Source organism: Mauremys reevesii, linkage group 14 (assembly GCF_016161935.1).
Source record: "Mauremys reevesii isolate NIE-2019 linkage group 14, ASM1616193v1, whole genome shotgun sequence".
Classification (NCBI taxonomy): Eukaryota; Metazoa; Chordata; order Testudines; family Geoemydidae; genus Mauremys; species Mauremys reevesii.
In genome coordinates this window covers 3579366-3593698 of record NC_052636.1, presented here as the reverse complement: position 1 = coordinate 3593698, position 14333 = coordinate 3579366, and the positions used below count along the sequence as shown (strand labels likewise).

General features: G+C 51.0%; 1 protein-coding gene across 5 annotated transcripts in view; it reads left to right on the top strand.

Moving 5' to 3' along the window:
* LOC120381431 (zinc finger protein 135-like) overlaps positions 1 to 14333 on the top strand; it is an 83902-nt gene that overhangs the window by 16312 nt on the left and 53257 nt on the right. Inside the window, exon 2 of one of the 5 annotated variants that reach the window (XM_039499628.1) lies at positions 9742 to 9747. The exons of the other annotated variants lie outside the window; for them this stretch is intronic. Within the exon in view, the coding sequence (XP_039355562.1) occupies positions 9742 to 9747 (6 nt within the window). The remainder of the gene's footprint in view (positions 1 to 9741; positions 9748 to 14333) is intronic. 5 annotated transcript variants of the gene reach the window in all.

The following is a 14333-nucleotide window of genomic DNA, read 5'->3' as shown; positions in this document are numbered from 1 at the left end:
TCTAATTTCTTACCTGTGCAGGCAGCTCTTGCAAGCACTTCTTTCTCAGAGCCCTGGAGGTCTGGGACCCACAGCTCTTCCCCTCGTTCCAGGTGTGACATCACATCAGGTTTGGAAACTGGAAACCCTACTCCAGGGAAAGAAAACAAGGGAGGTCAGTGGAATTATTGGGATACTTGGCACAAAGAATATTCCATGGTTTTAACCCCAGCTCATTTTTAAGCAGTAACATCCCAAGGCCAGCTTCCTTGGCTCAAAGTGGCAGGAGAGTTATTATGATTATAAATCATATTCATTACCTTAGTGCCTAGGAGCAACTAACAATGGGTCCCCATTGTGCTAGGCACAGTACAAACACAGAATAGTAGATGGCCCATGCCCTGAAGAACTTATGATCTAAATAGACAAGACAGACACAAAATGTGGGAAGGGGTAGAACCCACTGTTAGAATAGAGATATTCAGGCCTGCCTGTAAAGCCTATACTTTAAGAACTTAAGTGTATTTTTACCACTAAGATTCTTTTTTTTTATAGCCCTGTAACTAGCTAAATCACAGTCTGCCTGTGTATGGGCCTTCTCTCACTAGGATAGGCTGAGGCCTTGTTCTTAGGCTAAGGAGTTTGGCTAAGCAGCAGGAGAAGCCATAAGCTGGGAAGCGAAGGTTCACATCCTCACATCTCAAACCAGTCACACTGAAATAAGGTGCTATTGGGTTGTTAGGAAGTCGATCCTCTCCTGATAGTGCCCATCACCACCAGATAAAGAAACAGATCTTAAGATGGTTAAAGAAAACTTAGTCTGACAGCAGCCTGTCTGGCAAGAAATCACTTCTCAATGGTTGTGGTTGTGAAATCCTCATTTCTGTATTGTTTTATCTTTATGTCCCCCACTTTTCTATTGTTAACCTGTCTGGTTCTCCAATTGTTTCTGTCTGCTGTACAATTAATTTTGCTAGGTATAAGTTAATTAGGGTAGTGGGATATAATTGGTTAGGGAATTATGTTACAACATGTTAGGATTGGTTCGTTAAATTTCAGTAAAATGATTGGTTAAGGTATAGCTGAGAATATTACTATATAAACTGGGGTCAAACAGGAGGGGGAAGGGAAATTGGAATCATGTTTGTTAAGGGGGGAATGGAGAACTGGGACACAGGTAGGGCTCTGCAGCATCAGAGCTGGGAAGAGGGTTATGGGGTAAACGCTCTGCGGCGTCAGACCTGGGAATGGAACACTGGGGAACAGACTCTATTGGCGTATCGAGATAAGCCCGACTGGTGTGAAGAGCTTCGGAATATGCTTGCTTGGAAACTAACCCTCATCAACATCGCATTATCTCACCAGGTTGCAGCTAGACAGATTTCTTGGATCGGCACCTGCACCAGGAAGACTACTGATGCCTGCACCCTAGTGGAGTGAGCCATCATTTTAGTCGACAGGGGCACCTTCGCCAGTTCATCAGAGTAGTGGATGCAGGCCATGATCCAAGACGAGATTCTCTGGGCGGACACTGGGCAACCCTTCATCCTGTCTGCGACAGTAACCAACAACTGCGTTGACTTTCAGAACAGCTTCATTCTATCTATGTAGAAGTCCAGCGCCCATCTGACGTCCAGGGTATGTGGCCTGCATTCCTCATCCATTGCATGAGGCTTTGGACAAAAAACCAGTCAGTATATGTCTTGACCAGTATGAAACTGGGAGAAGAGCTTGGGCAAAAAAGCTGGGTGCAGACACAGCTGGACCTTGTCCTTATAGAAGACTATATAAGGCGGCTCCGACGTGAGTGTCCTGATGTCAGACATCCTATGGGCCAAAGATATAGTGACCAAAAAGGAGACCTTCCAGGAGAGAAGCAGGAGGGAGCAAAAAGCAAAGGGTTCAAAGTGGGGACCCATGAGCCTTGACAGGTCCCAAGGTGAGACCAGGTCCCAGACATGAGGGCAGAGGTACTCCAGACCTTTCAAGAACTGTGCGCCATCGTGGAATGGGCGAAGACAGTTTTTTGTTTTTTTTAAAGGGTTGGAAGAGACTTCAGGAGGTCATCTAGTCCAATATCAACTTAAATCATCCCAGCCAGGGCTTTGTCAAGCTGGGCCTTAAAAATCTCTAAGGATGGACAGTCCACCACCTCCCTACGGAACCCATTCCAGTGCCTCACCACCCTTGTAGTTCAACATAGACCTCCCTCACTGCAACTAGAGACCATTGGCTCCTTGTTCTGTCATCTGCCACCGCTGAGAACAGCCGAGCTCCATCCTCTTTGGAACCCACCTTCAGGTAGTTGAAGGCTGCTATCAAATCCCCCCTCACTATTCTCTTCTGCAGACTAAACAATCCCAATTCCCTCAGCCTCTCCTCATAAGTCATGTGCCCCAGCCCCCTAATAATTTTCACTGCCCTTTGCTGGACTCTCTCCAATTTGTCCACATCCTTTCCATAGTGGGGTATCCAAAACGGGATGCAATACTCCAGATGTGGCCTCACCAGTGCCGAATAGAGGGGAATAATTAGTTCCCTTGATCTGCTGGCATTGGGCTGCATTAGTAGAAGCATTATGCCATTAGCCTTCTTGGCAACAAGGGCACACTGCTGACTCATATCCAGCATCTCATCCACTATACTCCCCAGGTCTTCCTTGAAACAGAGTGTGGAACGACAAAATGGCTGCCAGGTGTACCCTGAAGAAAGACAGCGACAGGCCCAGGAGCTTAAGGTGCAGCAAAGGTCCAGGATGTGCTGTAGTGAGGCCTTTTCAGCACAAATGTGTCAGAGGCCCAACACATGAACCACTTCTACTTTGCCATGTCGGTAACCATGGTGGAGGGTTTCCTGCTGCCCAGCAGGACCTGTTGGACACCATCAGAGCACTGCCATTCGTTCATGCTTATCCACGCAGAAGCCAAGCTGTCAGGTGCAGTGTTGCCAGATACAGATGCAGCAGATCCGGCCGAAGAGGCAGTTGCAGTGAGGTGGCCGCCGAAAGACTCAACAGCATGCCAAACCAGTGTTGGTGAGGCCATGCAGGGGCTATGAGGATGACATTTGCTTTGTTTTGCATCATCTTTAGCAGGATCTTGTGGATTAAAGGCACCGGCACGAAGGCAGACATCAGTGCTCCCGACCACTGAATCAAGAAGGCTTCTGACAGGGAGCTTTTGTCCCTTCCCTGCAGAGAACCGAACACGTGGCACTTTCTGTTCTGCCTGGATGCAAACAGGTCCACCTGCGGCGTCCCCCACCTGTGCAGGATTAGGTTGTCCACCTCCGGATGGAGTTACCATTCATGGCGAGACTAGAAGGTCCTGCTGAGGTGATTTGCCAGGACGTTCTTGGTTCCTGGCAGGTGGGCGGATACTAGATCACTGGCATGCTGCACACAAAAGTCCCAGAGGCTGAGCGCCTCCCAGTAAAGGGCTGAAGATCTGGCACCGCCCTGTCCGTTGATGTAATACATTGTGGCAGTATTATCTGTCAGGACCTGCATGTCCAAGAGGAGGGCGAGCGACGGGGATAGGGTCATGAAGGGAACTCCTTGCAGCACCGACTTGGGATCCAGCCACCAGTCCAGGGATGAGAGGATGTGGCTGGGCACCGTGACGACTCAGTCCAGGGCGTGCCTGCTGGGGATATAGACCGAGGCCAGCCATGCTTGCAGAGGCCGCAGATGAAGTCGAGCATGGCTGACCATGTACGTGCATGCGGCCATGTGGCCCATCAGTCGCAGGCACGTGTGGGCCATGGTGAGCAGGTGGCTCTTTACGTGGGAAATCAGGTCCAATATGGCCTATAAATGCACCTCCGGAAAGCAGGCCCTGGCCCGCGAGTCGTCGAGACCCGCTCTAATAAATTCTATGCGCTCGACTGGCGTCAACGTGGACTTATATGTGTTTATTAGCAGGCCCAGGTCACTGCAGGTGGAGGGCACCAGATCGAGGCTCCTTTGCACCTGCCCCGGAGACCTGCCCTTGATGAGCCAGTCATTGAGATATGGGAAGATCTGGATCCCTCGATGTGTCAGATAAGCTGCCACTGGCATCATGCTTTTTGTGAACATTCTGGGAGCCGAGGACAGGCCAAAGGGAAGCGCTGTGAACTGGAAGTGGCGCCCAGCCACCATGAAGCACAGGAAACGCCTGTGTCCCAGGAATATGTAGACATGAAAGTAAACATCCTTGAAGTTGAGAGTGGCATACCAGTCTCCCAGATCCAGGGAAGGGATGATGGAGGCTAGATAGACCAAGCAAAAAAGACGGTTACTCACCTTTGTAACTGTTGTTCTTCGAGATGTGTTGCTCATATCCATTCCAGTTAGGTGCGCGCGCGCCGCGTGCACGTTCGTCAGAAGACTTTTACCCTAGCAACACTCGGTGGGTCGGCTGGGTGCCCCCTGGAGTGGCGCCGCTATGGCACCAGATATATACCCCGGCCGACCCATCCGCTCCTCAGTTCCTTCTTGCTGGCTACTCCGACAGTGGGGAAGGAGGGTGGGTGTGGAATGGATATGAGCAACACATCTTGAAGAACAACAGTTACAAAGGTGAGTAACCGTCTTTTCTTCTTCGAGTGCTTGCTCATATCCATTTCAGTTAGGTGATTCCCAAGCCTTACCTAGGCGGTGAGGTCGGAGTGAGATGTGGCGGAGTGCAGAACCGCCAAGCCAAAGGCTGCATCATCTCTAGATTGTTAGACCAGAGCATAGTGCGAAGCAAAAGTGTGGACTGATGACCAGGTAGCTGCGCGACATATTTCCTGGATTGGTACGTGGGCCAGGAAGGCGGCTGATGAAGCCTGAGCTCTGGTGGAATGGGCAGTGAGATGTCCCAAAGGAACATGAGCCAAGTCATAGCACGTGCGTATGCACGCCGTCAACCACGAGGAGATCCTCTGTGAGGAGACGGGCAGCCCTTTCATCCGGTTGGTCACTGCAACGAATAGTTGGGGGGACTTGCGGAACGGCTTTGTCCGATCAATGTAAAAAGCGAGCGCCCTATGGACATCTAGGGAGTGTAACTGCGGCTCCCGTGGGGATGAATGAGGCTTTGGGAAGAAAACCGGGAGGAAAATGTCCTGATTGGTATAGAAGGCCGATACCACCTTCGGGAGAAATGCCGGATGTGGTCGCAACTGTACCTTGTCCTTGTGAAAAACAGTATACGGTGGGTCTACCGTAAGAGCTCGAAGTTCGGAGACTCTCCTAGCCAATGTAATGGCTACTAGGAAAACTGTCTTCCAGGACAGGTATAGTAGTGAGCAAGTGGCCAGTGGTTCAAATGGCGGAATCATAAGCCTATTGAGGACTAGGTTGAGGTCCCAAGTAGGGGTAGGGTGGCGTACCTGGGGGTAGAGGCGCTCAAGTCCCTTACGAAACTGAGTAACTAAGGGGTGTGAAAACACTGAGTGACCACTTTCCCCTGGGTGGAATGTGCAGATGGCCGCCAAGTGCACCCGCAAGGAGGACAACGCCAGGCCCTGCTGCTTGAGGGACCAGAGGTAGTCCAAGATAGTAGGGATGGAGACCTCTGAAGGAGAAGCATTCCGCACCTCACACCAGCAAGAGAAGCGCTTCCACTTGGCCAGATATGTGGAGTGAGTGGAAGGTTTTCTGCTACTCAAGAGGATATGCTGTACCGGAGCGGAGCAGCATAACTCTGATTCGTCTAGCCACGCAGGAGCCACGCCATGAGATGGAGTGCCTGCAGGTCCGGGTGGCGGAGATTGCCGTGATCTTGTGTTATGAGGTCCGGGTGGAGTGGCAGAGTAATTGGGCTGGCTATGGAAAGGTTGAGCAGTGTGGTGTACCAGTGCTGTCTGGGCTACGCTGGCGCGATCATGATGAAATGAGCTTTGTCCTGGCGGAGTTTTAACAGGACTCTGTGAACCAGGGGGAACGGTGGGAAGGTATAGAGCAGTCGGTGTTTCCAGGACATGAGGAACGCGTCCGATATCGATCCCAGTGAATGACCTTGGAAGGAGCAGAACACTTGGCATTTCCTGTTCATGTGAGACGCAAACAGGTCTATGTGGGGAAAGCCCCACTTCTGGAAAATTGCATGAATAATGTCTGGTCTCAGCGACCACTCGTGACACAGGAAGGATCTGCTCAGGCGATCCGCTAGGGTGTTCCGAACCCCTGGGAGAAAGGACCAGGTCTATCGAGTGGGCTATGCAGAATTCCCAAAGTTGGATGGTCTCCTGACAGAGGGGGGAAGATCGAGTCCCTCCCTGCTTGTTTATATAATACATGGCCGTTGTGTTGTCTGTAAACACCGAGACACAACGGCCGTGCAGGCGGTTCTGGAATGCCTGGCACGCAAGGCGGATCGCTCTTAGCTCTCTGACATTGATGTGAAGCGCTAACTCCTGCGATGACCAAAGGCCCTGAGTGCAATGGTGTCCGAGGTGAGCTCCCCATCCGAGGGACGACACGTCTGTCGTCAGGGATAGTGAGGGTTGGGGTGGATGGAACGGTAACCCTGCACAGACTTGGGATGGGGATAGCCACCAGTCCAGGGAGCGTAGCGCACTCAGTGGAATGGTGAGTATTGTGTCCAATGGGTCCATGCCCGGATGATACACCGAATTCAGCCACGTTTGGAGGGGGCGAAGGCAGAGCCTGGCGTATTTGGTCACATAAGTGCAGGCCGCCATGTGACCTAGAAGGCTGAGACAGGTACGAACCGAGGTCGTGGGGAAGTTCTGCAGACCTCGTATGATTGCTGCCATCGCCTGGAATCAAGGGTGAGGCAGGTAGGCCTTGGCTAGAGTGGAGTCCAGGGTAGCTCCTATGAAGTCTAGCTGCTGAGTGGGGACCAGAGTGGACTTTTCGGTATTGAGCATCAGGCCTAGATGTGTAAATGGGTCCCTGACGATGCCTACGTGCTGCCCAACTTGCGCCTCGGAGGTCCCCCTGATGAGCCAGTCGTCCAGATACGGGAACACGTGAATCCCCTGTCGGCGGAGGTGTGCAGCGACGACGGCCATGCACTTTGTGAACACCCTTGGGGCCATGGAGAGGCCAAACAGAAGGACCGCAAATTGGAAATGTCGATGGCTGGCTACAAAACGAAGATACCTCCTGTGCAGAGGAAAAATGGCGATGTGAAAGTACGCGTCCTTCATATCAAGGGCAGCATACCAGTCTCCAGGATCCAAGGACAGGATAATGGTCCCTAGGGAGACCATGCGGAACTTCAACTTTACCATGAATTTATTGAGGCCTCGCAGGTCTAGGATAGGTCTGAGGCCCCCTTTTGACTTGGGGATCAAGAAGTAGTGGGAATAAAACCCCTTGCCCCTTTCCTCTTTTGGTACCTCCTCTATCGTTCCGATGGTGAGGAGCGTCTGCACCTCCTGTAAGAGGAATTGCTCGTGAGAGGGGTCCCTGAAGAGGGACCGGGATGGGAGGTGGAAAGGCGGGGGTGAAACGAATTGGAGGTGGTATCCATGTTCCACTGTGCGTAGGACCCAGACGTCTGAGGTCAGTTGGGACCACGCCGGGAGGAAGTAGGAAAGGCGGTTGGAAAAAGGAGGCAAAGGATCCTGTGTAGAAACTGGGACGCCGTCCTCGGGCAAACCTTCAAAAGGTAGATTTCGGCCCCGCTGGTGGCTTGGAGGGACCGTGGTTCTGGCCCACCTGGGGTCCTGACTGTCGTCTACGCCCACCTCGACCATGTCGCCTACCGGAGTCTTGCCTGTGTCTGGGCATAAAGTACGGGCGGTAAGGTTGGGGGCGGAAAGGTCTGCGTTGGGTCACCGGTGTGTGCATTCCCAAGGTACGCATGATGACCCTATTGTCTTTCAAGCTTTGAAGCCTGGGGTCCGTTTTCTCCGAGAACAGGCCCTTGCAGTCGAAGGGCAAGTCCTGGATTGTGTATTGTAACTCTGGCGGGAGATTGGAGACCTGCAGCCAGGAGATGCGCCTCATGGTGATGCCGGAGGCCAGAGTCCTGGCTGCCGAATCGGCCGCATCCAAGGAGGCCTGCAGGGAGGTTCGAGCCACCTTCTTCCCTTCCTCCAGGAAAGCAGCAAATTCCTGGCGTGAGTCCTGCGGGAGCAGCTCTTGAAACTTGCCAACCTCCGTCCAGGTGTTGTGGCTGTAACGGCTCAGCAGTGCCTGCTGGTTTGCTGCCCGGAGTTGTAGGGCGCCCGCAGAGTATACCTTGCGACCGAGCAGGTCCATCCGCCTAGCCTCCTTAGACTTTGGGGCTGGCGCTTGTTGGCCGTGACGTTCCCTTTCGGGACAACCAGGGAGGAGGGGGGAGGGTGAACGTATAGGTATTCTTACCCCCGAGAGGGCACCATGTATTTACATTCCACTCCCTTCGCTGTAGGGGGGATGGAGGCGGGGGACTGCCATAGAGTGTCAGCGTTAGCCTGTATTGTTCTGATGAATTGCAGAGCTACTCTGGTGAGAGTGTCTGCAGACAAGATGCTGACTACTGGGTCTTCCACCTCGGGTACTTCTTCTACCTGCAGGTTCATATTTAATGCCACCCTCCTGAGGAGGTCCTGATGGGCTCTTAGATCTATTGGCGGTGGACCCGAGGAGGAGGTCCCTGCCACCGCCTCATCCGGCGAGGAAGAAGATGAAATGCCGGGGACGAGTGGGTCCTGTACAGCCTCCGGGTCCTGAGCAGGCTCGTGCTCGAGAGGTGTCGGTGAGGTCGGAGGATGGGTTTGCGGGTCCTCCGTCTCAGTTGGAGGGGGACGGCTTACTGTGGCCTCTGGCGCACGTGGCTCCGACGACACAGTGTGAGCGGGAGGCAGCGGAGCACCTTGGGCCTGGTGGTATGCCCAAGGCATCCAAAAACCCCATTGCCGAGGATCCTGGTCTGGGTACCGGGCTTCTTGGAAGACCCCCGCGGGTACCTGCGAATCATGCTCCTCGGCGTAGTAACTGTCCGCTCGGGACAACACAGACGCGTGTCTGGAGGGCCACGGAGGAGCAGAGAAGCCTTGCGCAGACGTGCTCACAGATCTTGTCCCCCTATGCACCGGGGATTGGTGCCGCAAAACATCGCGGTAGCGAGAGCGGGATCGGGACCTTCGACCAGGCCGGTGCCGGGAGGTCGACCGAGATCTCGAATCCTGGTGTCTTGAATGGCTCCGAGAGGTATGGTGCCTGTAGCGGTACCGGGATCTGGAACGGTGCCATGAGTACCGAGCCGGGGAACGAGAGAACGATCAGTGCCGTGAGTCTGACTGGTGCCGTGTGACAGAACGGTGCCGGGACTGCAAGCGGTGTTGAGATCGAATGTGAGAGCGGGAGTGTCGTCGAGACCTGGAACGTCCATGAGACCGCGAACGTGAGCGGTGCCGGTCTGCTGCGCTGACAGAAGTTGGTCTAAGCAAGGCTGGCTTGCCAATGGATTGAAACACCCGCACCGGCGGTGCCGGGGGTGGAGGCAATGCCGAGTCTGTCAGGGCAATCAGGTCTTTTGCCGCTGCGAACACCTCCGGTGTGGATGGTACGGTGAGCTCTACCGCAGCGGGTGCCGGGGAGGTCACCGGTTCCGGACTCGACGGCCTTTGCGGGGCCGGAGTTGACGGTATCAGCACAGTCAGCGGTGCCGCGGCAGGTTTCGGTGCCAGGCGGTCCGATCTAGGCGCACTCTGTGGTCTTGGTGCGGGCGGTGCCGAGGTGGCAGCGGCCTTCGCTTTCTTTGCCTTCGGTGAGAGGGAGCGCCTCTGGGCCGATTTCGGTGCCGGCGGCGTCCGGTGCTGAGAAGTCTTGTGCAGACTGGAGTGGCCCAGTGCCGAGGAGGTACTTCTTGTCTCCGACTGCGCAGTGGTCGGTGCCGAAGGAGGGGTGAGAGCCGCCTCCATGAGGAGCTGTCTCAGTCTTATCTCCCGCTCCTTTTTAGTGCGCGGCTTAAAAGCCTTGCAAATGGGGCACTTAGCAGATAAGTGCGATTCCCCAGGCACTTCAAACAGGAGTCGTGTGGATCTCCTGTTGGCATCGGCCTGTGGCAGGCCGAGCACGGCTTGAAGCCTGGGGAGCCAGGCATGCGCTCCGGCACTGGGCGCGGGGAAGGGGCTAATCCCCAAACCCCACTAACTAATACTACTCTAACTATACTAATAAAACAGTAAATACAACTAAAATAAAATATATATATACACACACAACTATGTACAGAGGAATGAACGAGAAAAACTATGAGGAAGCTAGGGAAGTGGAGGTCAGCTAAGCCGCACTCCACTGTTCCAACGACCGACACGGGCGGTAAGAAGGAACTGAGGGATGGGTGGGTCGGCTGGGGTATATATCTGGTGCCATAGTGGTGCTACTCCAGGGGGCCCCCAGCCGACCCACTGAGTGTTGCTAGGGTAAAAGTCTTCTGACGAATGTGCACGCGGCGCACGCACACCTAACTGGAATGGATATGAGCAAACACTCGAAGAAGAATAGTAAGTGCCTTTAGTGCCCATGCTGATGTGCACAGACAAAGTGAGAAGGAATAGCTGCAAATGCTTTTGCTTCATGGGCAATGATGAACTAATTGACAATCTGAAAAATGCTGAATGTGTGTCACTGTCAGTGCATTGAATTACAGATATGTGAAATTGCTTCCTCTCTTGAACCGAAATTTCAAGGCTTATGAAGGCAGTTTGTTCTGCAAACGAAACCTGTGGATTTTGTCAAACTTAAAGAAGAAACATCAGAACTTATTGCAGCTGAGATAATAAATGTTCTGAATATGTATGGAAGCAGATAATACAAAGACAAACTTTGGTGGTCGATACAGACATGGAAGAGAACATTTGCCACCAAAGTGAAGATAAGCTTATAAAAGGGAAGTGTCCTTGGATGTCCTGCTAACATCGTGCACAAGTATACTGAAATACAGGGGATACTATCCTGGTACACGTTGAGAGCATTCTAATTAACATTTTTGGATATTTTCATATATTCTCTGTTTGTGTGGAAATACTGCAAAGTTTTTATGAGTATGTGGGACAAGAATATTGAAATATACTGGGATACATACCTGTTGGAAGATTATTACAACAAAATGTAATATGGCCTGAAAATTCTTAGCATGCGTAGAGGACAACTTTCTAATTCATAAAGTTAAGGAAACAACCAGGGGGTTATCCATTTTGGATCTGGTTTTGATTAACAGAGGTAAATTAGTTGGGAATGTGAGAGTGGTGGGGAACTTGGGAGAGAAGTGATCATGATCTGATAGAATTCAAGATCCTGTGGAAAGGAGGATATGAGAACAGCAAAACAAGATCACTGGACTTCAGAGAGGCGGATTTCAACCAACTCAGAGAAATAGTAGGCAAAGTTATCTGCATATTTGATCAATATGATCTCTATTCCTAGATCTAGGTAATTAAGGAAAATGTTAAACAATATCAGGCCGAGAAGAGGAGGTTAGACTAGATGACTTTTGTCATTCTATGACCACTTCTGCTCATGTTTTCCTATCTCTCTCTAGAAAAAACACAAGACCACCATTGGTAATCCAATTAATATTGTTAAGGGAAAGGCTTCTTTGCAGAGAAGCACTGGAAAAAAAAATCAAACCACAAGTCTCGAGTTGATGAAAAGGCTGCTGTGAGTGGCATTGGCAAGGCGGTTGCTTGGACTACAATTGCTGCAACACAAAAGCCTGTGCCGCACGTCCTTGTGATTTGCTGGGGATGTCTGCGCACAGAGACCGATAGTGTAATCTCTGCAGGTCTTGCAGGAAATGGAGTTACCCTCCTTTCACCTTCCTTTAATTATCATAGATGAAAAATGAAACAGTTAGAAGAAAAGTCCCAGAGAGCGGCAATGTGGCTAATCTGGCCAAGGCCCTGTTAGTATATAGGCCTGTCTGTTAGCCTGAGATAGAATTTTGCGTTCGATTTTTGATACTCTTATATCCTTACTAATATGTGTGAACAAAGAACAAAGCCAGATGGGCTTGTTAGTATAATGGAAAAGTGAAGGTATAGAGCTAAAGTGTTACTAGGTGCAGTGGGAGTGTAATCTACGAGCATACACCGGAAGGCTGCCTGGTTCCTCTCTCAAACCAAGGTAAAGCAACCAGTTGGGAGGGGCAAGGACGGGGATGGGGCGGGAGGAATAAGACACTAAAAGCCAAAGAAAAGCCTGGCCTTGACCATTACACAATCTCACTTCTTATCCCTCCCATGGGATACAAAAGAGGTGGCACCGAGCCCCCAGACTCATGACCAGGGCATGCACTGCAGGTATATTTGGGGCTGCTAAGAAAGAGGCGGGGTAAAGGGGACATGGATAAAGGCTCTGCGGTGTCAGGGCTGTGAACAGAACACTGGGAAAAAGACTCTGCTGGCATGTGGAGCTGTGGATATTCTTGTTTGAAACTAACCCTGTCAAGGTTCCTTCCCCACGCTGAACTTTAGGATACAGATGTGGGGCCCTGCATGAGAACCCCTAAGCTTAATTACCAGTTTACATCTGGTTGCTGCCACCACCCAAATTGTTAATGAGTCATTTGGGAAACTCTGTCTACCTCCCGCCCAGAATATCTCCCTCCCAAATACTATTACCCTTCCCTGGATAGCCTTGAGAGACTCCTCCACCAATTCCCTGGTGAACACCGATCCAAACCCTTGGATCTTAAAACAAAGAGAAATTAACCGTTCCCCCCACCAGTTCCTGGTGGGTCCAGCTCCAACCCCCTTGGATCTTAAAACAAGGAAAAATCAATCAGGTTCTTAAAAAGAAGGCTTTTAATTAAAGAAAGAAAGGTAAAAATCATTTCTGTAAAATCAGGATGGAAAATAACTTTACAGGGTAATCAGATTCATAGAGCCCAGAGGAACCCCCTCTAGACTTAGGTTCAAAGTTACAGCAAACAGAGAGAAACTCTTTAGCAAAAGGAACATTTACAAGTTGAGAAAACAAAGATAAAACTAACACGCCTTGCCTGGTTGTTACTTACAAGTTTGAAATATGAGAGACTGGTTCAGAAAGATTTGGAGAGCATGGATTGATGTCTGGTCCCTCTTAGTCCCAAGAGCAAACAACCCCGAAAACAAAGAGCTCACAAACACAAGCCTTCCCCCCACCAAGATTTGAAAGTATCTTGTTCCCTTATTGGTCCTTTGGGTCAGGTGTCAGCCAGGTTACCTGAGCTTCTCAACCCTTAACAGGGAAAAGGATTTTGGTGTGTCTGGCCAGTCTCTGGCCAGGAGGGATTTTATAGTATTGTACACAGGAGGGCTGTTACCTTTCCCTTTATAGTTATGACAAACCTCAATAAACATCACATTGCCTGCACTTCAGATTGCTGGTCTCTTGATTTCTGCCTGAGTGACAAGAACCAGGGGAGGGAGTGAAGGGAAAGCCCCCAAACAGACATCTGCTGAGTAAAGAGGCGATTCAGGATCAAGCACCCAGTGGTCCCTGGCTGAAGGTGTCTCCTCTCCCCATGGCTTGGTTGATCTTTTCAGGGAATGGAGAAGCCTTTGCTTAGCTGGACATTGCTTGCAAAAGAAACAGGCCTTTTTGGTGACAAGTGTTGAAAGGAGCCACTAGACACAAATGGGGAGACAAGAAAAATGTCCCCATAACTGAACTTACATCTGTGGATGTTGACGCCACAGCACAGAGTGCTAACCACTATATGACCATGGCTGGTGTCAGAAAAGTCTCTACTAAAGCGTCTTTCCACCAGCAGAGGCCTCTCTGTGCACAGAACTCCTGGTAGCTTGATGTCTGCAGGCAGTGGAGAACTCTATTGCGGCAGCTCTTTGTCTGTTTTGTGGTGAACATCTGTAGTGGCTGTTAATAGGCATCTAGATAGTGATTTTTGGAAACAGCTGGCTGAAGAGCCTTCCTACTAACCAGGAGATCCTGGCTTGGCCTCTCAGTTCTTCCTTACTGAACCTAATGTCTCTGTTGGCTCCTTTTTTGTATCGCTTTTCATAAAAATAAAAGATCTGTCAGCACAATCCTTTTAAGTGCTTGTTCAAGACAGAGAGAGCCTTCCTTGCAGCTACGTCTTGGTGTAATGGAGCATGCCTCACCACTGCAGTGCCTCCTGCTGGCCGTCCTGGGAATTAAATGGGCTACTCCAACAAGCCATCTCCTGAGTTGCTCTCCCAATAGGTCCTTTCCTGATTGGTTGGGTTCTGCACAGCCTCTCCAAGGCTGCCTTATCTTTTCAACTGCCTGTGTGGGGCACCCGCCTCACCACATTTGGAAAGTGGCAAATGAATTCTGGAGCTGATGGAAAGGTTACCATGACTCAGAATTGAGCTGAGGTTACCGCAACTGATATGCAGAGCATAACCACTAAAGGATCACAGTGACTGGTGGGAGAAGCACATGTTAGAAACCCTCTGTC